Source organism: Hylaeus anthracinus, unplaced genomic scaffold, assembly GCF_026225885.1.
Source record: "Hylaeus anthracinus isolate JK02 unplaced genomic scaffold, UHH_iyHylAnth1.0_haploid 12002, whole genome shotgun sequence".
NCBI lineage: Eukaryota > Metazoa > Arthropoda > Insecta > Hymenoptera > Colletidae > Hylaeus > Hylaeus anthracinus.
This window is the reverse complement of record NW_026534349.1, coordinates 10,998,833-11,013,395: the sequence shown is the minus strand read 5'-3', so window position 1 is coordinate 11,013,395 and position 14,563 is coordinate 10,998,833. Positions and strand designations below refer to the sequence as shown.

Below are 14,563 nucleotides of genomic sequence, written 5' to 3'. Positions count from 1 at the left end.
AAATCATACGCAGCTCTTTCTCTGTCACCGAAGAATGAGTGTTTCCAAATATGTATCTCGATTTTATCGTTCACATCGCGAAGCAAGCATGACCCGTTATAAAAAGCAATCGGCACCATCCACCACATGTTGTGCGTTACGTGTCCACCCAGTGGTGTAGGAATAATTTTCATCTCGCAATTTCATTCTGATAATAAAATTGAATATCCGCATAATATTGCATACCGTTGCGAAATCTTGAATTGTAATTTTGTGAAATTTCACTTTTTCTATTTTTAAATTTATGCTCTTTTTAGCTTTCACTTTAAATCGTTAAAATATATTTATTTAAACGTGAAAGATGATCTTTATGCAACAGAATTTATAAGGAGTGCAAAACATGGACTCAGGATACTGGCACATATCTGTACGTTCAATATTTAAATTAGTTTAATTATTGAACCGTAAAAGTAATCATCATTCTGATTAATTACTCGAAATAAAATTCATCGATGATTTCAGGCGACATCTTCACGAAGATGCCAATAAGTGGCGTTGGAGAAAATGAATTTGAATATGAATTTATTTCAGACAAAGTAACGTATATTTCAAATATTGCATTATTTTAATTATTACGTATGATATGAAATTATTATAATTCAAAGGTGTTTTGTTAAATATCTTTCATTGACTGTGTAATAGTTACAATATATTAATTTTGAATTGATGGATAATATCGATGGTTCAGAGTACACATATTGTATATTCAATTTCCAATAACCTCAATATCAATTTATTCAAATCATGAATTTCATCTCCTTACATCAAATTTATTATTACTTTAAATTACTCTTTTATATTTTGCTTTAATTCACGATTACTATTTTAAATATCTCGATTCAAAACTTATTTAGACCTAACTAAATGTGAGTTTTTAAATATTTGTATCTAACAAATCTTGTAAATATACATTATTTATTAAAAATTCATATAAGATTAAATATCAATTCATTCGAAATAATTCAGTGTCGCTAGAAAAACAGGATTAAAGATTCCACGGTAATTTAAAACTGAATAAATAATACGAGCATTAATTATCTTATACACAAGTAATATTACATTCATCAAAAGTTTTCTTTACAAATATTAAATATTAAATTCTTCAGCACGGACATGGGTCGTTCGCACAAACTGAATAATAAATTCAGACATATACGATAGTCAATATAAAAAATATGCTTCATAACAAATTTATACAGTAGTATTTATGCAGTAAAATAAAAACAACAAAGAACTAGTTGTAACTTACAAGAACATAAATTTAACAAAATGTGTATTGTAAACCAACTATATTATACGGTAATAGAATTTGTATGAACAGCTCCAGAACCATGTATGTTACATTCGAGAAGAAAAATATTTGTCACTCGCGAAACGAGTATCCTTAATTGTCTCTGTCCACTATTCGCGAGTTCTACGTCTATGCGTGTGGCAGAGAGCGTATGAACGGCCATTAATGGTGGTACACCCCCTACAAGGTGGAAGAGAAGATCATGGTCGATCGTATAAGGCGTTCCATTCTTCGGATCGTTGACCGTGCAAAGTGATACCGTATTCTTCACCTCAGTCTTCTCTTCTTACGCAAGCAAATCAATTTCCACTTAAAGACCACCACTTAAGCTCTTTCACGCTACGCGCTGTTGTGGCCATAAACGCTCCTCCTCCCACTTTTCACCGCGATCATACTTTCTAACGCGTTTTGCCAGACATATCGCGTGATTTTCCTAGAAATTCTTCTTCAACGTTCGAACGCATACACAAATGGACGAAATCCGTGATTAGATGAAATGTTTCCGAATAACGAGTAACAGATTAACTCTTTGCACTCGAGGCCTTTTTTTCTGGTATCTACCTAGCAACTCGAGATGTTTCTTAGCATTCTATTGCCATGAATTCTAAGGTATCTAGATTTGAGAATAAGGTCATCTTTACCTCGACGACAATCATTTTATTGACACTTCGAGCTCCAAAGAAATTAAACCTAAACAAACATTTATTGTTGGTCCACTTACTGGGTGAACCTAATGATGATTGAGAGTCACCTCTCGAGTGCAAAGGGTTACTTGTAACTACTGCAGGATTTGTTTCATATAATGTTTTCTGCATACCCAAATGATAGTATTTTAGTAATGGTGAATGAGTAGAAGTACATACAGCTTTATTTAGGAATTTTTACTTGTACTTCTAGTTAGTAATTTATTTCCAGTAATTTAATCATAATTTATTAAATTTTAACGAGAACTATTCTGCATTAATTAAGATTTACAAATTTTCATTCAAAATCGAAGCAAAGATGTTTCATTAGAAAAATTAAAATTCTTACTGTAATGACTAACCTTTTTTACGTACATCTAGCACATTCTAATACAAAAATAAAATGTCTACTAAATCAGAATGCATTGCAAGTTTATTTTATTATTAATTATTTTGCTACGAATTAGCTAAATTGTATCCATTTTTTAATGAATCTCCTTTGGGATTAGACGAATAGCTTTTACCGGGTGTACACACGCGTTGAAGTCGATTTTATGAGAGTTTCGATATTAGATCGAGTTGAGTACGGTTTTTATCGTGATTCGAATTACGGCTGGCTGACACAGAAAAACATTTCCTCCATGTATACTGATCAACAAGCGGTGTTTTTTATGCTTGAGTCGTTTTTACGCGTCTATACAGTCTAATGATTAAAAGGAGATTAAAAAGGTTAATAACTCTCGAGCTGGGATCTATTAGTGCCAATCTCGTAAATTAATGGAAGTTTTGATTCTTTGCCAGATGTATGAAAGAATTTTTGTTGTTATATCTGAACTGATCATTTTTCAATTATATTTAATTATATTTAACTGAAGAAACCCACATATTTAATACATCATGGTAAAATTATTGAAAATGCTTCCTGAAAATCAAATGATTCTCGTCCTAAATGTGTAAATAACGATTATTTTCTAATAGCAAATAGTTTTATTTTAAACAAGTCAAGCAATTAAAATGGAAGTATAAATAGAAATGAATTAAAAATGATTACGTTAAAAGCATTGAAAACTTGAATTTAGAACTTCTTCAAAAGTAGTTTAAATTTCTTTCCTTGGTCGAGTCCCCTCTTTCTATTTGTTTTTTCTGCAAAACGTTCTCACGTCAATTAGAAAATTAAAGTTTCGTCAAATTTACATATTTTTCCACGCTACGGAGCTTTCTTTTCACCTTATTTAAATAAACGCGTTGCCATAGCTCGTTGAAGCACAATTTAAATATTTCATGTTCTATTCTTGACTAGAATATTTTGCAACTGAATCTTTATCTCTGCCTAGAAGTGAAAGTAACCCCGTCACGCGTTGAATGCTTAAATCGTGACTTATATATCTTAATTAGAACATTAATTGGTGTTTATGATAGCAATTACACGAAGATTAGAAGCCGAGATTCCAGTACGATTAATCATCTTTCTTGTTGAAACACTAGTCAACCATGCTTAATTGGCTTTTTATTACTCAAGACGTTGATAGCGAACAATTATGTTTTATACTATATTTAAATTTCTTTTTCTGATGGAATAAGAAATATGTCTATGCAAATGAACATGAATATGTTAATGTAAATATAAATTGAAGTTCTCTTTGATGTTGTGACAATTTTACTGATATATTTATTTACCATATATTGTATTTTATGGTCGAAAACCATTCTGGTTTCGTTTTTCATTTTTAAATGTAATCAAACGCATGTGAACGAGTACGGATACATTTTGCGTTTGATTGCATTAGTCGCTGAGCTACGGGATTGTGTTAGGGTTTGATTACATTGGTTACTGAGCTGTAAGATCAGTTTTGCGTTAATAATAAATTAGTTTTGCCTTTCCTGTATTTTAGTAAGCCGGTTTTCAACCGCTGTCGTTCAATCTATGATTGAGGACCTGTAAGTTTTTTCGAGCTTCTTTGTTGTAATTGTGTCGGAAAATATACCGAAATATAAATAACCGAGATATCGACTCAACGCTTCCCACAATCGCCACCTCGAATATTTGAGTTCAAGTTATCTGTATCGCAGAGAATACAGCGAGTGACATTGTGTATATCGAGACTAAAATAATGTTTACATTCCGAAAATATTCCCCTCCATCCCTAGAGAACATAATTTAGCCATTAGTATGCGGACTAAAGAAAAGGTTACTAGGGATAGTATTCCTACAGCAACAGAAACATTACCGCCGTCGCAAAGTGTACTCCAGAAAATTATAGCGTCCCGCGACGCGGAGTCTCTTCATGGCCGAGGAACCCTACGGTATCTCGTGTCTCGTTCAATACAAAAATTAGATCTTCCGCCTTCCATCCACTTTATCCTTTCCTTCGATCCCACGGCAAACATTCTTCCTCCTTTTCATCGTCTCTGTTCCACTCACGTCGCGATCTCACGTGGCCTCTCCGTTCTTCCTAAATTCCCTATCACTTGGAATGTACCTGAGCTTGCCTGTGCCTCTCTTTTATCTCCTTTTCCCTCGAATATCCTAGACGTCTCCGTCTCTCCTCCAGAGTCTCCTCTCTGGCTTCGTTTCATTGTTCCTGCGTCTCCGTTCTAAGCTCTTCCGACGCGAAAGTTCCTCGCTCGAAAATTGGTCCCGTGTCCTTGTGTTCTCCACGGTCTAGACACGGACCGTCGCAGATACGATCTTCTTTTTCGTCATGGTTGTGAAAAGGGACGGGAAAATCCTTGGTCGTCGTCCAGGATAGTTTAGTCGTGAAAATTTACTACCATTTTGCAATAAAAATATATATATATTAATGTTAATATTAGGTTGTCCCTAAAAGTTTCTTTCGTGAGTTGCATTCGATTATTTTCTGTGGCAGTGTTTACGTAAATAGACAATCTAATTTCTTAGACATTGATGCTGTAACAGTAATGGAGCGAAATTAATTGTACACAATTTTCTAATACATAATATATTCCTATAATTATATTCCTGCTAATCTAAATCTATATAAGAATGCATATAGTAACATTCAGTCTTCGATTAAATATTAATAAGAATCACGGTTCAGAATAAGTATTCATCGAACACAGTAATCGTGAGAAATTTTTCTATATCGTTATATCTGTTAGCTGGAATAACTAAAAATTAATTTCTGATAATAGCTACATTAATTATTAACAATATTTGTTCAAGCAATGACCTGACCTTGTTCAAGATATGACTTTGCTGTAATATTACCCCGCATGGACAGCGGTAGATGCTTTTTTAAGAATATTGCCAATGAATTAGCAAGGTTTTTCCGATGAAAATGAGCCGATGGGTCCTCATTCGAAGTGCAAATAGACCCTTTCAGATTTGAACACGGTTGATACACAGCTGTGACAATTAACGAGAAAGATAGGTGAAATGTGATCGGTGAAACGATGTGGTGGGAATAACTTACAATTTGAACTATAAAAAAACATTACACATCTCTTATGTTATTTAGATAACTGTCCAATTTAATTCGATTCGATTTTATTCGTCGACTACTGTTCAAATAAAATTATGTGACATATCTCATGTAATCTAAGTAACTGTTGAATTCAATACAATTTGATTTCATTCGTCGCGCATTATTCGTCGAAAAATATTGTCCGGCCGCAGCAGTTTCCTAATTTTCGTTGAAGACGAGCGTCGACGGTAATCGATTCTCGCGGCTGGAAGGAAGTCGAACGAGCACAGCGCGAAGTTCAGAAGATACCCCGGACCACTTTAGATGGAACAAAGTGCTTCCCGTTTTTATTCAGATATCGTCGTCGCTATGCAAATGCTGGATATGCAAACGGTGGCGGGCGCCGGAAGTCGTTCACTCACGAGCACGGATCACGCTCCGTTATTTCCTGCGCGGCACGAGTCGTTCCGGCGCCTCAGCGCGTGCGTTCCTTTTAATCCACGAAATCCAGTCGGTGGATCCACCTCACCATTTTTAAACCACCCATGGAGGCGAGGATGCAGACGTCTTGAATAGATTAGGTTCGGGCGCGCTTCCTACCCTACAAGCGTAGGAAGTATTTTATTCGATTCCTAGACGAACGGAAGCGTCGAGAGTGCTGAGAGACTTAAAATAATGATTAGAGATGGTATTTCTGCAAATTGGAGAGATTATACTTTCCATTGGAACGCGAAATACAAGGAAAATAAGTTTAATTTGGATTGGACGAAAGTGGCGGGGAAGTTACAGAGAAATTTTAAACGGACAGACTTTGTATTTTTTTCGTTAATAGAATTAGACTGTACGTCTAATTCTGATACGTGTATGTGTAATAACTGAACGGACTTTGACAGGCATTCGAATCATATTCTATGATGAGAGATGTGTGCAAAACGTATGTAGACTTTATAAATAAATAATCATTGTTAGTATCTTTGCGAACTAAATAGCCTGCACCAAGAGCAATTAAAAAAAAAAAAAATTCATATGGATTGGATAATAATGAATTACACACTAATATAAAACATATACCAAAATGTATGTAGTTAATATTTAATAAGGTTACATAATAATATCGATATAACACTTTGCAGAAATACGTATCTTTTAACAGACTTCGAGCAAGGAGGAGGTTACTTAATTCGACATATATATATATTTTTTTTTCTTTATACTGTATAATCATAATAGACAACATAAGGTGTTTACAAATGTTTTTCTTTATTGAAAAGGAGTTGTTTTTAATTACTAAATTACTTGTTTTTTAATTACTAAATATTATAAATTCTAATTAGTCGCTGAAACATATAATTTAAAATATTTTCGATTGGAAATAATTTTGATATCTCTGACTTATTAGTATTCCCATGCCATAGATTGTCAGTGATTTTTATCGTTGCTTTGCGCGTGCATTTTTCATCGTTTCGTCCAAAAGGAATTTACATTTCAGAACCGTACCAAACGCAGCGATCATAAATTGAATTCCTATGGACTTCTTTCGAACAGAAATACGAGATATTTTGGTATTCCATTTCCCCAGTGCCGGAAATAAAGCAGTATTCTTGGCAGAGAAGCTACTATGTATCACGGCTTCCGATACAAACGTACGGTTCATTTGTTTCTCTTAGTAACGAGTTTTCAACGTGGAAAGAATCACAGAGCATAAATAGCCGCAAATGATGCTTCCTGCGCCGCATACGGATTAGTCGAGCTCCTATTGTGATTGTTTGTCCAGTCAGCAATATCTAGTTACTTCTCCTTTCTTCTAATCGACGCGTAACTTGTACTCGTTTTCCTACCTTTTCGCTTGAGAATAATTCATTACTCGTTCCATCGAATACGCTTTCACTCTTTATTTTTGGATTAAAGAATCGAGTCGCGATTATTTGATTAATAGGAATAATATACGCGGAATAAAGCTTGTGCGTTAATTAATAATGAAATAGCTGGTAGTTTTTAATAAAATTAACTGTGAAGAGCTTCATTCGTATGAAGCGTTGACATGAATTTTGAAAATGTAACTTTATATTTGTAGAATCAACTTGCTACGGAATAAAATAATATCGATAATAATTGATCGAATAAATCTTATTCGATTAAAAATTGTTTTTATCTTTTATTTTTCATTTTGTCTTATAAATATTAACTTCAGATAATATCGAACATATTTTCTTTCATCCCATTTACAAGTTGTATTAGATGTCATAGTTATAAATATTATTTACTCTGAGGTTGTCAATTTTGAGTAAATTTGAAAGCAGACATTTTATGACGTTACCATTTATTACTGATTTTTTATTTCATAGAATCGATCAATTTAAATTTTGCGGAAATAGAATTGTTGACTCAAAGAGTTACTATAAACACAAACGGTGTTATATACACAATTAGAAAGTATTATTAAAATTATGAAAAGAGAGCAAGTTTAGTTTGCAAGAGATAATATTCGACACATGATGCATTACAATGATTCAACATAAATAGTACAGTCTATTTCCGAAGCATAACACAAAGGAATCGACGACGATCATTAATCATTAATCTTCATTAAGAGCTGTTAGTAACAGGTGATCTTTCTATGAACTTAGCCATTTTATAGAATGGTTCAATTAAAAATGATTTACAAGCGTGAAAATCTAATAAATCGCTTCTTAATTGAACAATTTTACAAACTATATCCAACAGAGCAAGAAAAGAATTTTTAATTTTTGTCAAGTTTATCTACTGTTTTAATTTAACGTTTCATAAATTTTTCTTTCTCTATCTAATCTTTCGTGAGCACCAGTGTATGCTTTTTGACGAGTGTACATATAATAATAAAAAAAGTTTGATCGTTGCATTAGCATTGTCTCATCGAGATGTTACTGTCCATTTATCGTAGAGAAACTTGTGCATTTAAGGAGACTGTTGAATTATATACATATAACCGACGATTAGGATACAATGTCTTTCGAGTAGTTGCTGATTCTACCTAGTTTTTCGATGTATGCTCTCTCCGTGACATTCTGATGTTTTCATCTTCTCTTGCTCGAGAAACGCCAGCCATGCATCTTTTGGTCCACAAAACGATGTTGGCGGCAGTGTGTCTACGTGATCGTAATACTTTTCCCATTTGCCCATAAAATAGGTTGCCAAGTCGCATTCGGGCCAAGGTTTCGTTCTGCATGGTGGAACTTTTTCAAAAAAGGTGGTTGGAAATGAATATTCATTAACAATATAAATCTGCTATACACGAGATTAACATTTTCACGTATTAAGATGTTAAGCAATATGTTAATATGTTTATGTAACGTATATGTTATATAAACCATATTCGATTTAAAAGCAATAAATAAATATATATACATTTTCACGTTTGTTGTGATCAATTTGTAGATGCAAAGAAGAATTTATTTGATTCGTTAATGATTAAATATAATTAAAATAAAAATTATTTCGTGTATACTATACATGTATAATCACAATTGAAATTAAAATATATGTAGTGTATGCGTTTTACATCAAAACTTGACAAAGACGATATATTTAAAAAGTAATTCTGTCATTTTTAATTTAATCGAATTATATTATCCACGAATTAAATCATCCTTATTTGCGTTTCAAGATAAAATCAGTATCGTGAGAAAAATGTTAATGTCATATATGGAAATTTTACAATGTTAGAATATAAAATGTAAAATGTGACCGTAGAATACACAATACTAGAAAAAAATATTTTTCTCATAGAGGTTGGGGGAGAAGAATATAGCAAAGATACTTTCTCAGGAACATTGAGTCCTCCACATACGCGAGAGTTTAATTCGATCTCTTATAATTGATCACATACCACCGCAAGAAGTACGCGGGCAGTCGTGTTGCAATCCGTTCCGATGATAGCAATCGCAATCGATGTAAACTGTTCCTGCGTACAGTTCCCTCGATTTTACTCTCTTCGCGCGAATCCTTTTCGTACGCACAGTCGCTGGTTTCCGACCTCTCGAAACGGTCTCAGGCTTCGGCTGTGGATGCTTTTTATCAGGCTTTTGGCACGACGTGCATATACTCTGGAACATTTGATTCGTTCCTAAACTAGTAATTATTGCAAATTAAATAGCTTATACAGAGTAGAAATAATTATACCTTATACCTAGAAATAATTCAAAGATAGTCGTAGTAGTAGGGAAATTTTAAACAGGCAGATTTTTAATTTTATACTATTCCTTTGCCCTATAATTAGTGTCTTTATTCTCTGCCAACTCTAATTTCATTTTTCTTAGCCCTAGTTGGGTCAAAAAAGGGTAAATAACCGGTATTTTTTCCCCTTCTGTTGACCACGGTCGAGAACTGTCATAAGAACCGATAAAAAATTTTCTTTATTTTATTTTAACCTGTCCTCTTTATTCGACCTTGCATTCAAAACTAAGGATTAGATGGGGCAGGTTTTAACCCACCTAATCTCAAGAATTAAAAAAAAAAACTAGTTTTCTCATGTCAGAGATGATCTCATAATGCAAAGGGTCAATCGTTTATATTTTTCTCTGTTTTCTATACCAAAATCAAGAATTGTCCTTAGAACCAATAAATAATTCTCCTTATTTTAGTTAACCCCAAAACCATTCATCTAAAAAATATCCAATAAATCAATCTTTGCTACAAAAATAATTAAACACACCAAGGTTACCACTTCATTCCTCAACAATCCCACAACACCTCTCTCTTTTTCAAACACAAACAGTCCCTGGCAATTTCTTCGTGTCCTCCAGGACCAAGGAAGCTAAGCTCCCAGGCGGTGTCGCAGGAGTCTCCACGCCTAATTGATCATCATCCCTCGCATCCGACCTACTTAATCCCACGTCACTTCTGCGACAAGCCACTTCTTTCCTCTTCAGTTCGATCACTGCTCGAGATACGGGCAAGACGCACTCGTCCTGGAGCCCGTTCCTCTTCGACCTGCAGGCTTCGTAGCGATCCAACTGGTTCGCGGAAACGTAGTCTCTGTATCGCGTGAGCAGCTCCCGCGATGCCACGCTAGGCACGTGGTCGTTGAATCCTTCTTGAATTTTTTCGCACGATGCTCTTTCACTTTCGAGGATCTCCGCTCTCGCGGGCGTCTTCGGCTTCGTGCAATCGGGTCCACCGGTTTCGCTTTGGGACGTCAGCTTCAGTTTCTCTCGAGCTGTTTGTGGTGGACAAACGCGCTCTACTTGAGGTCGAGTGCACTCCTCGTGACGTCGTTGATTCCCGAAAGAATTCGGTTCGGACTCGAAACGTGGTCTCCTTTGGATAGGGCAGCATCTAGGAGGACACACGTGTCTTCTAGGAGCCCTCCCGAACCTACCCGCGCGATCCTCGGAGGGATCCAGGCCATTTCTGCGCTCCACTTTGGGAGTCGATGGAACGATGTTCTCGCAGACGACGCGACTCTTCTTATGACAATCCTTCGCACCTAGACAACTCTCTGCGCAGTCTGGCGGCGATCTATAGGCTTCGAACGCTTCTTTCTTCGTCTTCCTCCCAGAAATCTCTTGGTCAGTTATACTAGCGCAAGGTTCCTGCTTTATTCTGGCAAGCGGTCCATCGCAGCTAGATCTCGACTCCATGTATCTGTAGCATTTTCTGCGACCTTGCGGGCAACCGATCATACACGTTCTGGGCCCACATTCGTCGACTCGAGTTTCAAGGATGTCCTGCTGCGACGAGTTCGAGTCCTCCGATCGACATTGGAAGCTTGTGGCTGCTGGACAACCGCCATCCCGCGGCACGTGAGTCTCGAGGCAATTTCTGGTCAGAGGATTCGCATTGTCGCTCGAGCATCGAGTGATCCTCGCCGATGTCCCTTTTGCGGTCGCTGTGCAATCGATCAAGGTCACTGGAGAATCGCAGCTGGCTATTTGGTTAGTTTCCGTGGTGGTTGGGCTGTAGACGATTTTCGAATTTGGCCCTTCGCAGCCACCTTTGGTGGTCTCTAGAGTGGTGATTACGTTTGCGTGGCACACGGGCAGTTCGCTGGCCACTGCCACTGGCCCTTCGGGACACTCGCAAGATTCCAGACAGTAGGTCATCGCGGGTAGCGTGGGTCTTCGAGGTGTTCGACAGGCTTGATTCGATTGTTCGAGTCTTTTTGGGTCTTCTTGGGGTCGAGATATCACCCTGAGGAAGAAAAATGCTTGGCTGAGGTAGTTGACTCCTGAATAACGTTTTCTTGGAAGATATTGCGTATTAGAAAGGCAGTGTACTTTGAAAGTTGTAAAACTTTGGACGATATTGAATGAGGTGGCTCGACGTAAATAAAATATAAAAATAAAACACCTATTCCTCAGGATGAACAGAGAATCCTTCGTTAGACGATAAATATCTACTCAAATTGCTTCATAACTGTCCAATTTTCTGGGCGGACAGTAGAGCAGCCTAGCGCGAAATAATAAGGAATAAGATAAGTGCAATAGCAAATTATGTGAGCGAATAGTCAGTAGCTCCCAAGCTAAGCACTATAAACTCAACAAACAAACTATCCAATTTTCTTCTCCTGAACAAAGTACACCTGATCGCACGCACTCCCTAATTCTTGATAAGAATTTCGCCTTCTGATCGATTCGATTCGAGTTTTGGATACTCTACCTCGATAACGGGCCCGATGGGGACTGCTTCGCCTCGACGAGAAGGCACATCTCCTGGGTGGTTGTGTTCCCATCAGCGGGCACCTGGACAACGTGTGCCACAGGTTGGTCACCTTCGAGACGACACTCCAGGACCGTAGATCCCGGTGGATACCGCGGACAGCAGGTGGTTGGCGAACGTTCAAGGCCACGTGGCTGTTGGAATCGAATTACATACAACTCGTATCATCCGGTCTCTTTTGTTGCTTCTTTTCTCGGCTGTCTTTCGCGAAATGTCTCTCCGCGTATCCTTTTCCCGTTTCCACCTCGTCAGAGTTACGCTTTCTAAGCAACTTCCACAAAGCCTTTTTCAGGATCCGACATTCGAGACGACTAAAGTGCATCGTGGCGTTTCGTGATCGATCGATCGTTTTTGTGGTCCTCAGTATCGTTTTGCGCTCCGGTCGAGCAGTTTGCTCTTGATCGATTTTATGCACTACGAATTAACCTCTCTGCTCGTTACGGAGCTGAATTAGGGTTTAGTGTAGGGTAAGAGGATTTAAAATAGTAGTAAAGTCCATGTGTTCTTGGTTTCTTTTTGATTTTTTATCGTGTTTCATAATTATACGTAACTATATCTAACTTATTTACTAATTTCTAATTAAATTATTTAATTTTCCGAGCAATATGGATTCATTAATATATAATATATATATAATATATATAAATATTCTTAGTTACCTAGGATTTCTTAATAATACTAATATTTAGAAATGTCATGAAAATCCTTTACAAAAATTCAAATTCAATTTATTTGAATTTAATTAAAGTTCAGTTAATAATTTATGAACGATGTAGTGGTCATAGAACTACTCTAACTATAATATTTTTAATTATCTAGGATTTCCTAATAATACCAGTATTTAGGAATGTCCTAGAAATCCTTTACATCATTCTAAACTTAATTCATCTGGATATAATTAAAATTCAGTTGATAATTAATGAATGATACAGTAGTCGTTTTTATCTAGTAGTGAACGTTCCCAGTAAATGTGAAGTGAATTACCATTAATTTTTTTTAAATTATTTACACCTTCAAAATGTATCAAAACATTGAAAAAGAAACTGAATTTTCATTGTCCAACAAAATCATTTGGACCGATGAAATTTAGATTTACAATTTTTAATTTTCTTTAATGAAACGTCGAAACGTCTTAAACAAATAGATCACAATTCACAAAACGACTAACGTAGTTGCAATTTTTATTATTTAATTTGAATACCGTTTTAATTCAAGTAAGTCGGAGGCTAGAAATATTGTTCCAACTAGAGTAACAATAAAATATTACGATTCGTGATATTTTCACAACTCTTGAATTAAAAGATTTGAAGCTCCGCACTTTATTCAATGAATCAATAGACATGAAGTAAAATTAATTAATCTGTACTATCAGAATAAAAGACTGTTACTTTTATTACAGTAAACAGTCTCCTATAGCCAAAAAAAGTCAATATTATATTACATTCTTAACGCAACGGAATTTCAATTAATTTTAGTTCGATATTAAATTAATATTCTGCAATAAAGTTCTTACCGCAGCAGGAGCAGCCTTTAATTTTCTCTCAACTTCAGTGCAAACTCCCACCACGTCACCCGTTTCCGCGTCTTGCCTGCGAATGAATAATCAATAGAATTAATTGCGTTATTTAGGGCAATCTTTCACTCGAGTCTGGTAGATTTCATTCAACGCGAAATTATAGTTACAATTATAATAATTTGCGTGACGGGCAAACAACGTAAAAGTAGAATAACGACCGAACTCAATTTTAATTGTATGCAAATAGCAATAGCAATTTAGTTTATAGCTTTAAGTCACGGATCAATTTAATCAAAAATTTCATCGAGTAATATAAGATTCTACGAACTTAAAAATCTTAAATACTTATACTGCTATACTATGTTTACCCAACTTGGATATTAATAAATTGGGAGTTCCTATATACGTGAATATTATATTTTATAATTTCTTTATGTAGCATATAGTTAACATAGTATTTCTTTTTTAATTTCAGGTGAGTCCAAAGGATATTCTTTACTTGGAAGTAGTCGCCATGATTCTCGAAAGAAACGAGGTGAGTCGAATTTTTGAATTGTAATTTTGAATGGCTACATTCATTTATGATTAAATGAAGTAACTCTTATTAATGAGTAACTATGAAGAACTGTCTACAAGACGGAACTTTTCATATCGAAATATTAGATTGAATAATAGAATTTAAAACGGTCGATGCGCCTTTTAACTTTAAAGGATTTATTAATTATTAATTGCGTGAATTATCGAATTAGTGGATTATTAATTTTTAATTATTATGCTGGAATATTTGCACGTAATATATTTTGCGATAATTAGAGGAACGGAACTCACACTTTAAAAATGTTAACCTTCGTTGGCAAGTGAATGTTATCGGCAACCTCGGTCATGTTTAGTGGTTCATGCTCTATCGCATAAA

The 14,563-nt window shown here is 35.5% G+C and overlaps 1 protein-coding gene across 10 annotated transcripts in view; it reads left to right on the top strand.

Moving 5' to 3' along the window:
- Positions 1-14,563, top strand: part of LOC128891846 (disabled homolog 2-interacting protein) — a 412,576-nt gene that overhangs the window by 302,656 nt on the left and 95,357 nt on the right. For 8 of the 10 annotated variants that reach the window (XM_054151725.1, XM_054151719.1, XM_054151720.1 and 5 more), the window contains one exon: positions 14,126-14,185. The exons of the other annotated variants lie outside the window; for them this stretch is intronic. In XM_054151725.1, coding sequence (XP_054007700.1) covers positions 14,126-14,185 — 60 coding nt within the window. The remainder of the gene's footprint in view (positions 1-14,125; positions 14,186-14,563) is intronic. 10 annotated transcript variants of the gene reach the window in all.